Genomic DNA, 14185 nt, shown 5'->3' with positions numbered 1-14185 from the left:
TGTGTGTGTGTGTGTGTGTGTGTGTGTGTGTGTGTGTGTGTGTGTGTGTGTGCCAACAAGCCACAACTAGTCACACTAGTGGGTGTGCTCTTTTGCACTCAGGTATGTCCCATCCAAACCTGCTTACCTTGTCTACTTTCTCAGCAAAGCAGCACAACACCTTCTTGTACCGGCCTTAACGCACAAGCCTCAGGTTTATTTGTTAAACATGTCGATCACTGTGTTTTTTTCCAGCGTGAGCAGTAACACATTGGTACAGTATTCCTCACTTTTCCTGCATATTTATTGCTAGAAACTCTCCACTGGTGACATGGTCTTTTTCTTTGATGTAGATGAAGAAAAACCAAAACAGAATCTTCAGTATCCTAGACTCCAAGAAGATCCCGTATAAGGCGGTGGACATTTCCCAGAATCCTGCAGATAAAGACCTCATGAGGCAGAGAGCGATGGACCCGACCGCTCTGCCCCCTCAAATCTGTAATGGGGACATCTACTGTGGGGTAAGACTCACATGCATATGCTCATATAACGTTTTGTACTTTATACATGCATTAGGTGTTTCTATTTAGGCAACACAGTAGTTGCCCGGTAGCTGTGTTGAGGCTAAATAAATATTTGAAGTATTACGACACACAGACACAGTAGATAGCACACCCTGTGTATTGTCTGGTCTTTCGAAGTTAAATGACTTACCGGTAATTGCACTGTGGTAGAAAGGTTGCTGGGTAAGTAAGTGCTATTATAATGTATCCATTTACATTACTGACTTGAATCCAAATGGTATATATATATATATATATATATATATATATATAGTGTGTGTGTATATGTATGTATACATACATAAACATATTGTATATTGCATATTAACGTGGAACCCGACTTAAACAAGTTGAAAAACTTATTCGGGTGTTACCATTTAGTGGTCAATTGTACGGAATATGTACTGTACTGTGCAATCTACTAATAAAAGTCTCAATCAATCAATCAATGCAGAGTATTGTGGCCAAACAGCTCAATTTTTGTTTCTTCTGACATCCCACGGACAAACATAAGACCTTCTGGAGGAAAGTTCTGTTGAGCTGTTTGGCCACAATACCCAGCAATATGTTTCGAGGAGAAAATGTGAGGCCTTTAATCCCAGGAACACAATTCCTACCGTTAAGCATGGTGGTGGTAGTATTATGCTCTGGGCCTGTTTTGCTGCCAATGGAACTGGTGCTTTACACAGAGTAAACAAGACAATGAAAAAGGAGGAATACCTCCAAATTCTTCAGGACAACCTAAAATCATCAGCCCGGAGGTTGGGTCATGGGCGCAGTTGGGTGTTCCAACAGGACAATGACCCCAAACACACGTCAAAAGTAGTAAAGGGATGGCTAAATCAGGCTTGAATGAAGGTTTTAGAATGGCCTTCCCAAAGTCCTGACTTAAACGTGTGGACAATGCTGAAGAATATATTTATGGCTTTTTGAAGGCCTGTATTTTTACATAACTGTTTATTTTGTTGTTGAAAAAAACAAAAATGGTTTACATGGGTACATTTTGAGGCGTATTTGCCTTGAGTATAATTATTTTATTATTATTGTTAAGCCCAGATTGTCCTTACTTTTTTTTAACTAGAAATTTTCAGCTTCCTGAAACACATATTTAAAAAAAAAAAAAATTATAATATTGTTCCCCTAAAACAATTAAAACACATATTGGGGAAAAAACTTTAGCCAGAAATATATATCAAATGAATCACTATGGACTGGACTCTCACTATTATGTTAGATCCACTATGGACTGGACTTTCACAATATTATGCTAGATCCACTCGACGTCCATTGCACTTGTTGCCCTAGGGGGTGGGGGGTAGGGGGGTCCCACATCTGCGGTCCTCTTCAAGGTTTCTCATTGTCATCCCACTGGGTTGAAATTTTCCTTGCCCTGATGTTGGATCTGGACCGAGGATGTCGTTGTGGCTTGTGCAGCCCTTTGAGACACTTGTGATTTAGGGCTGTATGAATAAACATTGATTGATTGATTGATTGAAGAAACAAGTCCATGTCAGAAAACCAACAAATTTAGCTGAACTGCACCAAGTTTGTCAAGAGGAGTGGTCAAAAGTTCAACCAGAAGCTTTCCAGAAGCTTGTGGATGGCTACCAAAAGCGCCTTATTGCAGTGAAACTTGCCAAGGGACATGTAACCAAATATTAACATAGTGTATGTATACTTTTGACCCAGCAGATTTGGTCACATTTTCAGTAGACCCATAATAAATTCATAAAAGAACCAAACTTCATGAATGTTTTTGTGACCAACAAGTATGTGCTCCAATCACTCTGTCACAAAAAAATAAGAGTTAAAAAAATTATTGGAAACTCAAGACAGCCATGAAATTATGTTCTTTACAAGTGTATGTAAACTTTTGATCGTGACTGCATGTATATGTATGAATATACGTATGTATGTATGTGTATATATGTATATATATACATACATATGCTGTATGTATGTATGTGTATATACTGTATATACAGTCGTGCTCATAAGTTTACATACCCTGGGATAATTTATGATTTCTTGGCCATTCTTCAGAGAATATGAATGATAAGACAAAAACCTTTCTTCCACTCATGCTTAATGGTTGTGTGAAGCTATTTATTGGCAAACAACTGTTTACTCTTTTTAAATCAAAATGACAAAAGAAAGTACCCAAATGACCAAGATCAAAAGTTTACATACCCTAGTGACTTTGATCTGATAACATGCACAAAAATTGACACAGACAGGTTTGAATGGCTAATCAAGGTTCCAATCCTAACCTGTGACATGTTTGTTAGTAATTAATGTGTGTGTATAAAAGGTCAGTGAGTTTCTGGGCTTCTGACAGACCATTGCATCTTTCATCCAGTGCTGCACAGATGCTTCTGGATTTTGAGTCATTGGGAAGGCAAAAGAATTGTCAAAGGATCTGCGAGAAAAGTTAATTGAACTGCATAAAACAGGAAAAGGGTATAAAAAGATATATCCAAGGAATTGAGAATGCCAATCAGCAGTGTTCAAACGCTGATTAAAAAGTGGAAAATGAGGGATTCAGGTAGACCAGCAAATATTTCAGCCACAAATGCCAGGAAAATTGTTCGAGATGCAAAGAAAAATCCACAAATAACTTCAGCTGAAATACAGGACTCTCTGAAAAATTGTGGTGTGGCTGTTTCAAGATGCACAATAAGGAGGCACTTGAAGAAAAATGTGCTTCATGGTCGAGTCGCCAGAAGAAAGACATTTCTGCGCAAATGTCACAAAGTATCCCGCTTACATTACGCCAAACAGCACAGAGACAAGCCTCAAAACTTCTGGAACAAAGTAATTTGGAGTGATAGCTTATTATCACTCCAAATAAGTGATAATATTTGGAGTGATAATATTATCACTCCAAATATTATATGTATATTACATCCAACACAATTTCCCAACTCATATGGTAACAGGGTTTGTAGGATGGCTTGTTAAACATTTCATAGGATTTTCAGAGGGAGGAAAAACCAAGACATTTAATATAAAATGTAAAATGAATAAATACATAAAAAGAAAAAGAAAAAAAAAATGGTTAAAAGCCATCGTCCCGGGGAGCATTTAATTTTGTCCCGTGCATTTTTTTTTTACCGTCCCCGGGACGACGGGACAAAGAGACTACGTTACTCTCAAGTTACATTTTATTGTTTGCATTATTTGTTTCAGCATTGCACTTTGAAGATGGTCCCTCAGCTCTTTGACAGCTTTGGCTCTTTTTCAGATCAGCAGACGGACTCTAAGTCTTCCTTATTTACAGTATATACTGTATAAACGTTTCTCATTTCTATTCAGACTTCCATACATATTTAATTTCCTTAACGGCTTGCCATAATATATATATATATATATACATAAATATTTTAGTCACATACAGTATGTGCCCAAAATGTAATCTGTGCAACTTCAAAATATTTGGGAACAAACAGTTATTGTATTGTGAGCTAAAGTCGTGGCATTATCCTCTATGTTGTGAATTAATAACATAGAGGCTAATGCCATGACTTTCATTGTGTTTCAGTGTATCTTGAAGGATCATGCAAGTAATTAATTCTTGTTGATGCTGTAAACAAAATGTCACTGTGCAAACCCATGTTTGTTGTTGTACTGAACACAGATTGAAAATAAACCGACTGAAATAATAATAATAACAATGAATCATTTGTAAGTCTTTGTTAGCTACAATATATCCACCCATCCATCCATCCATGGATGGATGGATGGATATATATATATATATATATATATATATATATATATATATATATATATATATATATATATATATATATATATATATATATATATATATATATAAATATATATATATATATATATATGTGTGTGTATATATACTGTAAGTCTGTAATATGATTACACTTTTCTTTAAAAATAAATATCCACTAGAACACCATCGGTAAAATAAAATAGTAACAATTTGTAATAATTTATAATAATCGAGGCAGAAAATTAAATAAGTAGCTGTCAGTATATAAATATTATGGTACATTAATTGCATAAATGAAAATATTGTTCAGCCCCAACCAAGAAATAAAAACATTTAAAAAAGAAAAAAAACCATAACAATTTTTATATTTTAACCCTAACCATGGAATAAAAGTTACATTTGACTGTTTCATTGTTAGGCTCGACCCGTGTTTTTTCATTGAATAGTCAAAGGCCAAATCTTTCTAAAGGATTTACAATATTTATTAAAAACACATCAGAGGTAAACATTACAGTGTTGGTTTCACTCTCGCCAAGAATGAGCCATGATCAACAATTCTTCACTCTTGTTATGGTCATAAAAAGCAGACAAGTTCACAGTGTGAGAGATTCCATAGTTTCCCGAGGCTGGGGATGAGCCCAAGGAAAAAGAAGCAAGGACAGTTCATGAGAATGTGGGCCAGTCCAACGCCAACAAGAAGCTTTGGGCGGTGCCATCAATCAATAAGGAAAATTTGTGTAAATAATTAATACTATTGGATTTGTAGCTAACTAAAATTATTTTTATAATCTAAAAATATTATTAAAAATTGTACCTTTGTACCAATGGAGATCCAGATTAAAAATAACCTGAATAAGCCTCATGTCTTGAAACATCAGCAGGCCTGAAGGCTAAAGACAGACATGAGTGTGTGCTTTTAATCAAAACAGTTTGAAGTCATTACAGTTCAAAACTACATAGAGTGAATTTATGTGTATATTTGCTATACATTCTAACATTATCAGGACAGAAGTTCTGTTTTAGTATACAGTATTATATGTGTGCTCAAATGCATGTGTTGAAATCGTTCCATAATCACATTTCTTTAAATGGGACACCACTTCCATCAATGTGGTTGTACAAATGTAATTAATGCACGTATTTATTTATTTTTTATATGTATTTGTTTCTCATGCACTTTTTGTTTTTCTTTCAGGATTTCACTGCATTCGACAATGCAATCGAGATGGAACAATTGGAGGCGTTTCTCAAAATCTGATCAGCCACTGCCTGTCCATTTGTTTCTGCATTGTCAATATAACACAAAAAAATCTATATGTAAAAATATATATTATTTTGTTGTTGTTGGGATGCTGTCAAATTTCCTACAATAAATATGGCTTGTTTTTTATTTTGTTCTCAAGAAAACAGCTGGAATTTTGAAAATGTATGTTTGAAAGAATATAAACAAAATTATTAAAATGACTTGACATTGGTCTGCAATCATTGCTTACTATAAATTATATTGTAATGCATTATTACAATGGTGTAAAGCTGGTAGTCCAAAGTGCGGCCTGGGGGCCATTTGCGACTCGCAGCTATTTTTTAACGCCCCGCGGCACATTCAAAAGTGGAATAAAAGAGCAAACAAGTAATGTAACAGACAAATGTTGGAATACTTAAACTAATAGCACAAAGCTGACATGTAGGCATTTTTTTTAACTGTCATTGTTTAAGAAAATAATAAAAAAAATATATACTTGACGGATGGATCTGGAGTGGATCTAAAAATTTAAGTGTTGAAAGCAAAAATTATATATTGATATATGACCTATTTTTAACACCTTTATGAGAGGGGGAGCCTTTTGGATCCCCAATACCTTTAGTGTGCTTTTTTTTAACTGTCATTGTTCAAGAAAAATCCATCCATCCATCCATCCATTTTCTACCGCTTATTCCCTTTTGGGGTCGCGGGGGGCGCTGGAGCCTATCTCAGCTACAACCGGGCGGAAGTCGGGGTACACCCTGGACAAGTCGCCACCTCATCGCATGTCATTGTTCAAGAAAAATATTGAACCAAAAGCAATATTGTTATGAGTTATTTACATTTTTAAGAGTCAAGTTACTTCCATGAATTGATTAACGTGGACCCCGACTTAAACAAGTTTAAAAACGTATTCGGGCGTTACCATTTAGTGGTCAATTGCATATGTACTATACTGTGCAATCAAGTAATAAAAGTTTCAATCAATCAATTCACATAAAAAATTCCACTTTGAACATTTTTTGTGGAAAATACTGCATATTTTGTGTTTTCCTAATAAAGGGTTTTGCCAAAAGGACAAAAAAAATGTTTTAAAGTACACTTTTGGTCAACAGAGTTAATCTTTAGATTTAAGCGTTGAAAGTAAAAAAAGATATTGACATGTGACTTATTTTCAACACTTTAATTAGACTATAAGACCCTTTTGGGTCTCCAGGACCTTTATCATTCACCAAAACTGCGGGAAAACCTAAGGTATTCAATAGATATTGTATTTGTTCCAAAAATATACAATTGGCCCTCAGTGGGAAAAGTCTGGACACCCACGTAAATGACCGCCATAACCACAACACCAGAGGAAGCTCCACTAACCACGTTAAACCCAGATTCCGATCTAACAAAGGTCTTAACTCATTCTCTTTCTATGCCACATCAATATGGAATGCACTCCCAACAGGTGTAAAAGAAAGGGCATCTCTATCCTCCTTCAAAACCTCACTAAAAGAACACCTCCAGGCAACTTCAACCCTTAACTAACACCCTCCCTTCCACATCATACCTCTTTGGATTGTAAATAATCAAATGTAGACACTTTTTCTTATACTTTCTGATCTCTCTCTCTGTGTCCACTACTTGCTGTACAAATCCTACCAAGTCAGTCCTACACTGTTCCAATGTCAATTTCTCTGATGATGCAATTGTTGATGACTGAAGTGTTGATATCAACCAAACCTAACCCCCACCCCCCACCCCCCCTCCATATTAATTCAATGTATATACTCTGATGATTATCTTGTGTGATGACTGTATTATGATAATAGTATATATCTGTACCATGAATCAATTTAAGTGGACCCCGACTCAAACAAGTTGAGAAACGTATTCGGGTGTTCCTATTTAGTGGTCAATTGTACGGAATATGTACTTGACTGTGCAACCTACTAATAAAAGTTTCAATCAATCAATCAAAACCCCTGGTGTAAAGGCAACATTTTCACTAATAACACACATTCCCTGTCTTCATTACGGCTTTTGTTGCTATTTTCTCAATTAATATTATTCGAGCGCCAAGTAATTATTAACAAACCTTTTGGTTAAAAATTGATTAATAAACTACGTAAAGAAAAGCTGAAAATTAATCAGGCAGTCTTCCGACGCCATCAAATGGGGGCCTTGCAGCCTTAAAGGAATGGCGCGCACTGATGACGTCCTCTTTACCCGCTACCCGAAAGGAGGAAACGGTGCGTTTCTACTCTTTCGCTAACAATCCAACGGATTAAACTATCATCCGCTATCATTACTTCATCAAAACAAAATTTTAATGATGGAGAATAATTCCTATGCATTGTCTGTCGTTTATTGCAGAAGTTTAGGTCCGCCATCCATCCTTATCTACAATGGCCGAGGAAGGGTAAGCTCAACTCTTGGTAGTAGTTGCTAGATTATAATAAATGTTATAACTGAGCCGTTATTGAAATACATTTTCAAAGGTGAACATTAAGTGGTTGGTTTTACTCCGACTATACTGATAGTTGTCGAATTTATCTTTTATTATGCATAAAATGCGACTGCACGGCGCATTTTATCGTGTGTGTCGTGTTAGCCGGCGATCTATAATGTAATGCAGCTTGATTCCATACAGTACAACTTCGTTATAAAGCATTCTAACAAATTCAATGAGAAATAAAGTGCTGTACAATAAACGTAAAGTGTATACTTAAAACATAACCTTACACAATGTATTAATTAATAAACGTGAATATCCTTGCATTTTTCTAACAAGCTGCACAAAGTGCTTGTTAGACTATGCGTTGACATTTAAAACGTAAGTCTAACAAACACTTTGTGCAGCTTGTTAGAAAAATGCAAGGATATTCACGTTTTTTAATTAATACATTGTGTAAGGTTATGTTTGAAGTATACACTTTATGTTTGTTGTACAGCACTTTATTTCTCATTGAATTTGTTAGACTATGCGTTGACATTTAAAACGTAAGTCTAACAAATTCAATGAGAAATAAAGTGCTGAACAATAAACGTAAAGTGTATACTTAAAACATAACCTTACACAATGTATTAATTAATAAACGTGAATATCCTTGCATTTTTCTAACAAGCTGCACAAAGTGCTTGTTAGACTTACGTTTTAAATGTCAACGCATATGACTAATTCACCACTGTTGTCATCCATTAAGCTCCCACATACACGCATGATGACTTCAATGTGGGCTTTGTACCGAGGATGTCGTTGTGGCTTGTGCAGCCCTTTGAGACACTTGTGATTTAGGGCTATATAAATAAAGATTGATTGATTGAATCTTTTGTCAGATACCCCTTCACTTTCCAATGAGTGACATTAATATTCTGACAAGCTGGAAGCTCAGTCCCATCCGTATGATCAAACAATCTCCTCTAATGGTGTTCCTTTTTATTTTTTATAAATCTCATGTAAAAAATATACAACATAAAGTAGCAAGAAACGCATCAATGATGAATAAAGCTAAAAATGTTCTAGACCTAAAATCACTTAATATTCTTTACTCAGGGTTCGTACGGGTGCTTAAAAACCTTGAAAATGCTTGGATTTTAATGTGTTTTCCAAGGTTTGTAAAATGCTTGAATTTTGGGTTAAATGCTTGGAAATGTTCATCATATTTCTCAGCAGTCTGGCTCAATAGGCTAATTATAAATTGGAAAAAAATAAGTTTCCTTGGTCTGTTTGCATTGCACGAGACCTTACAACAGATTGTTGTCATGCCCTGCCATTATCTGTCGCCCCCAAGAGGACAGAGGTGCATCGGTCCATCATAGGGGACGGCGTGGCGAAGTTGGGAGAATGGCCGTGCCAGCAATCTGAGGGTTACTGGTTCAATCCCCACCTTCTACCATCCTAGTCACGTCCGTTGTGTCCTTGAGCAAGACACTTCACCCTTGCTCCTGATGGGCCTGGATAGCGCCGTCCGTGCATGGCAGCTCCCGCCATCAGTGTGTGAATGGGTGAATGTTGAAATAGTGTCAAAGCGCTTTGAGTTCCTTAAAAAAGGTAGAAACGCGCTAAACAAGTACAACCCATTTACCATCATGCCGGGAGGTTGTCGTTTTAATGAACGTGATGTATGCATGAATTATGATACAAACAAACAAGTAAACAATAATTATTTCTTTTAAGGAACAATATATACATGAATGATGATGATACAAACAAACACGTAAACGTTTGCAGACACCAATGACATTGAATGGTCTACAGAAACACTGCTTAATTTTCTATGCCCCATTCAGTTAGTAACTGCTGGTTCAATGTTAGGCTTAGCTTCTAGCAGATTTTCCGTATTTTTCCTACAGACAGCATTTGGTGACCTCAAACAACAAGGCTATGGATTGATTCACACTGGTTTTCGCCTTTTGAAGGGTACTGGAAAATTGATCTTGAAAGTCCTTAAAAAGTGCTTGAATTTGGCCATGGAAAAGGTGTACGAACCCTGTTTACTGCTTGCTACTGTTAACATATCTTGAGTTATTGTGTAGAAACATGGGGAAACTACAAATATCACTAACGGTGTTACAAAAAAGATCAATTAGAATAATACATATTGTTGGATATAGAGAACATACAAACCCCTTATTAAATCACAATGATTAAAATTCAATGATTTGGTGCATTTGCAAACCGCTAAAATTATGTATAAAGCAAACTATAACCTGCTACCTGAGAATGTACAGCAATTCTTCTCAACAAGAGAAATATAACCTTAGAGGAAAATCTAATTTAAAACATTTGTATGCTCGTACAACACTCAAAACCTTTTAGTATATCAGTATATGGAATTCAATTATGGAATATATCAAACAAAGCACCAAAATGATTCAGTTTAAGAGACTGTTCAAACTACAAGTGTTCACAAAGTACACAGAACAAGAATTATGATGAACATCTTGAACCCTTTTTTTTTAATGAGACAAAGATTATTTACGTATTTAATATTTGTTTGCTTGCTATGGTATATTTATTTGTTCACTGTTCTGTTACAGAGAACAAGGAAATTGGATAAAATTGCTATGGTATGAAAAGGGGTAGGATTAAATAAGCTCTGCTTCTTCCTACTCCTTTTCAAACATGCTGTAAGGAAACAATTGGAAATGTGTGATGCATTACATTGTATCGTATGCATGTTCCAAATAAACTGGAACTGAACTGAATCGTCGTCTGCCTCCACAGCATTGCTGCCGGAGGTGTGATGGATGTTAACACCGCTCTCCCTGAAGTGCTCAAGACCGCACTTATCCATGATGGCCTTGCCCGTGGTATCCGAGAGGCTGCTAAGGCACTAGACAAGTAGGTCTTGTATCTCACCTATTGGACTCTTCACAGTGTATCAATGATGATTCCTTGGCTCCCTCTTCTGAACACCATGAGGAGATTGCCACTGTCACCAAATTCTTGTCTGAGACATGCTACCTTTTCATTTAAGTGCATGTGTACAGTTTGTCATTTCATTGAATTAATGCAGTGCACTCATTTATCCAGGCGCCAGGCCCATCTGTGCGTCCTTGCCGCCAACTGCGATGAGCCCATGTACGTCAAGCTGGTGGAGGCCCTGTGCGCCGAGCATCAGATCAACTTAATCAAGGTGAGGCTCATATAATTGTTATACATTAATAGCAAAAATATAGGGGTGTAACGATTAATTGATATATCGAGTAATATTCCTTTGCCTTCCAGAATATAAGTATCAATCCAACGTCATTCTAAAAGGAAATCTATCGATTTTATTGCTATTGGGAGAAAAAAAACATCCATCCATTTTCTACCGCTTATCCCTTACTGGGTCGGGGTGGGGTGCTGAGCCTATCCCATAAGTTAAACATTTTTTATTAAGGATGTTAATCATTCAAGTCTGTCTTGCCCGTCCGTCTGTGGCGTCATCCCATAAGTCGGCAAAGCAAATATGGCGGATACCGTTGACAGGTTATACCAAATGCAAACGCCACAAGACAACATCATAAATTACAACTTTCAGCTACAGCATGATTGCCAAAGACCCAACAAACAGATGCCTCAACACAATGATATAGACCTGCAACACAAGTTTTAAGCCACAAAGGCTGTGACGGATGTGACATCGGAGCAAGTTATGGCGACTGAAAGTAGTATATTAATTTTATGGAAAAAGTACATATTTATAACTGAAAAAGTTTTATTCCAATTTTTTCAGTAACTTTTGCAACATTTGTTGTGGTCCATATGATTCGGAAGTCGGAGCTGGGAATTACATCACAGCCGACTTATGAGCGTTCCAGTTACGATCTCGGAAATCAAGATTGCCACATCCACGAAACCTATTCTTGCGCTTGCCTTGTGTGAATACAAGCAACTTGCGGGAAATATGCACTCTTTCTGCAACCTTCCAATACCCACCGGTGGATGAAGGGGCAGCACTAAAGCTATTGCTGGCGATGTATAGGTATATGCCACATTAAATAAATGTAGTTTACACCACAGTGACGTTACAAATATGAGCATACAACACATTGTATATGCAGCTATCTTTGAAACAAAATCTGGGGAGGTGAGAATGCTTCGGCTTTCAGAGTTGGAAATCCGACCTCGGGGGGCGTTCCAGTTGAAATGCCGACTAAGAACTCGGAAATTCCGACTTCCCAGTACAAATGGAGTTGTTCACTACATTTTCAACTTTCCGTCTCAGGAAGTCGGTGAGTCGCTGAAATTTGTCCGCTGTCTCTTCCGTTCTGTCTTTATATTGTTTTGGCTTATAGTTGTTTCGGCTTTGTTGTTGTGACTATTCTGTTACTGTAGCTGTTTATTAAAATAAAGTGGTAGCAGGGCAAATCACTGCTCATTCAACCTGAAAATATTTGGTCGCACTTAATTTTATTTATGTTTTATTTGTAGTATTTCTATTTTGCAAAACAAGCAACAGGTAAACCTAATGAATTCAATGAGAAGAGTTGTCTGTTGCACTTTATTTTTAATATTGTATTTAATGTTATAAAACAATCATAAGTGGCAGGCAAATCTAGTGTTCAAATGTTAGCTACTGTACCTTTTATTGAAAATTTGTGCAGAAAAGGTTTCCTGTTAATTCAACCTCAAGTGTCAGTTGCGCTTTATTAAAATAAGAAGTGAATGCATTGGCCATTTTTTAACTTGGTTGTTTGTATTCCTAATTCATTTCTACCTAATTCCTATACAAGAAATAACATTAAAATGGGAAACGTCACCTTCAGTGTACAGTATCAAGTATTTATTTCACACTGGTTAATTTTTTTGCTAAGAAGTTACTGAATCAATTTCAACTCAATGAATCGTTTCGGATCCTATTGTTCTAAAGAATCGTATCGGCAGAATCGTATCGGCAACCACAAATTCTGATTAGATTTGCTGTTGAAACAAATCGTGATACCCTTACAAAATTAGGAAGACTTTTCTTGTCATGTTTGGTATAATGTACTGCTGTATTTCTGATTATGAATGTTGCTCCCTCTGCTGGAAGCTTGTGATGAGATGACACTCTTACCCAATTTGTCTGAGCTACAGTGAAGAGTACCCATACTTCTTTGTATAAACAATTGCTATAATGATAATGTGTGCCATCTATCTCAGGTAGATGACAATAAGAAGCTCGGCGAGTGGGTTGGACTGTGCAAGATCGACCGTGAGGGCAAACCCCGTAAGGTGGTGGGCTGCAGCTGCGTAGTTGTGAAGGTAAGCAAACCCAACTTTTCTTACTTGTTTGGGGGTATTTGGGATCCTCATAAGTCTTGAAAATATGAAATCAAACCATGGGGGCATGGCGGACAGATATATAAAAACGTCTTGCCTTCCTTCCTACTTCCTCCAAAGGAGCCGTTTGGAAACCTTAGTTACATCATCTGCTTTAGTTACCGGATATCTCCATATATGGTAGGGATTTACCTGAAGAGCTTTGTGCTGTGGAGCAGACTGGCTTGTACATGCATGTCAAAATCTGCTGCTGTAGCGTACAGTTGAAATGTTAATGTCCGTGAACTATCGACGTTTTTAAAAACTACAACATGGCTGACTGTGTGGAGACCGTCGAAGGGGGCTTGGCCTGGAGGAGGGCTTCAGCGCCTAAATAGGATGGCCCATAAAACGGCACATCCTGGAGAGATGGTAAATGGCATCCAAGCGGCTTGAAGTGGTCTGCAAAACATGCAAGATTTTGACCAGAGTGCCACATTACAATTTCAGTAGACCACAAGGAAGACTTTTTTAAATGTAGTAATGTCTGAGATTAGGTTAGATTACTATGTCCATTTCAAAGTAGACTAGACTGTTATGTCGTACTAACCATGTAACAATTGTGCCATTAAACATCGTTTCAAGCGGTTTCGAATAGCTGCAATGATTTGTAGGATCTTTGTGGTCATCGAAGGGTTGTCTCCTCTAATTTTGACCTTTTGTTTTCCCCCAATTCCCGCCACAGGACTATGGCAAGGAGTCTCAAGCCAAGGATGTCATTGAGGAGTACTTCAAAGCCAAGAAATAAAAATAAACTGGAAATGGCATTAATCTCAAGTGTTTGAATGAAGTTGTGCATGACTGGTGGGTCTTATCATGCTTGTCTGACATAAATATGAGGCGTTATGAGGAACTGGTACACATAAGAG

The 14185-nt window shown here is 36.9% G+C and overlaps 2 protein-coding genes and 2 non-coding genes across 4 annotated transcripts; all 4 read left to right on the top strand.

Moving 5' to 3' along the window:
* The first annotated feature begins 87 nt into the window (after positions 1-87).
* Positions 88-5772, top strand: LOC133576381 (SH3 domain-binding glutamic acid-rich-like protein 3). The gene is made up of 3 exons (XM_061929556.2): positions 88-253; positions 333-500; positions 5486-5772. The coding sequence occupies exons 1-3, from the start codon at positions 209-211 to the stop codon at positions 5546-5548; spliced, it is 276 nt and encodes a 91-aa protein (XP_061785540.1). The 5' UTR covers positions 88-208; the 3' UTR covers positions 5549-5772.
* Positions 5773-7693: 1921 nt separating this feature from the next.
* Positions 7694-14087, top strand: rps12 (ribosomal protein S12). Its single transcript, XM_061929967.2, has 6 exons — positions 7694-7773; positions 7898-7943; positions 10752-10868; positions 11061-11163; positions 13158-13259; positions 14002-14087. The coding sequence occupies exons 2-6, from the start codon at positions 7930-7932 to the stop codon at positions 14062-14064; spliced, it is 399 nt and encodes a 132-aa protein (XP_061785951.1). The 5' UTR covers positions 7694-7773; positions 7898-7929; the 3' UTR covers positions 14065-14087.
* LOC140677546 (small nucleolar RNA SNORD101) lies at positions 8835-8905 on the top strand. Its single transcript, XR_012049332.1, has one exon. It is a non-coding gene; the product is annotated as a small nucleolar RNA SNORD101 (small nucleolar RNA).
* LOC133576629 (small nucleolar RNA SNORD100) lies at positions 10905-10987 on the top strand. The gene has a single exon (XR_009811663.1). It is a non-coding gene; the product is annotated as a small nucleolar RNA SNORD100 (small nucleolar RNA).
* Positions 14088-14185: the final 98 nt, after the last annotated feature.

Source organism: Nerophis lumbriciformis, linkage group LG34, assembly GCF_033978685.3.
Source record: "Nerophis lumbriciformis linkage group LG34, RoL_Nlum_v2.1, whole genome shotgun sequence".
Classification (NCBI taxonomy): Eukaryota; Metazoa; Chordata; class Actinopteri; order Syngnathiformes; family Syngnathidae; genus Nerophis; species Nerophis lumbriciformis.
This window is presented reverse-complemented; position numbering and strand designations above follow the sequence as displayed.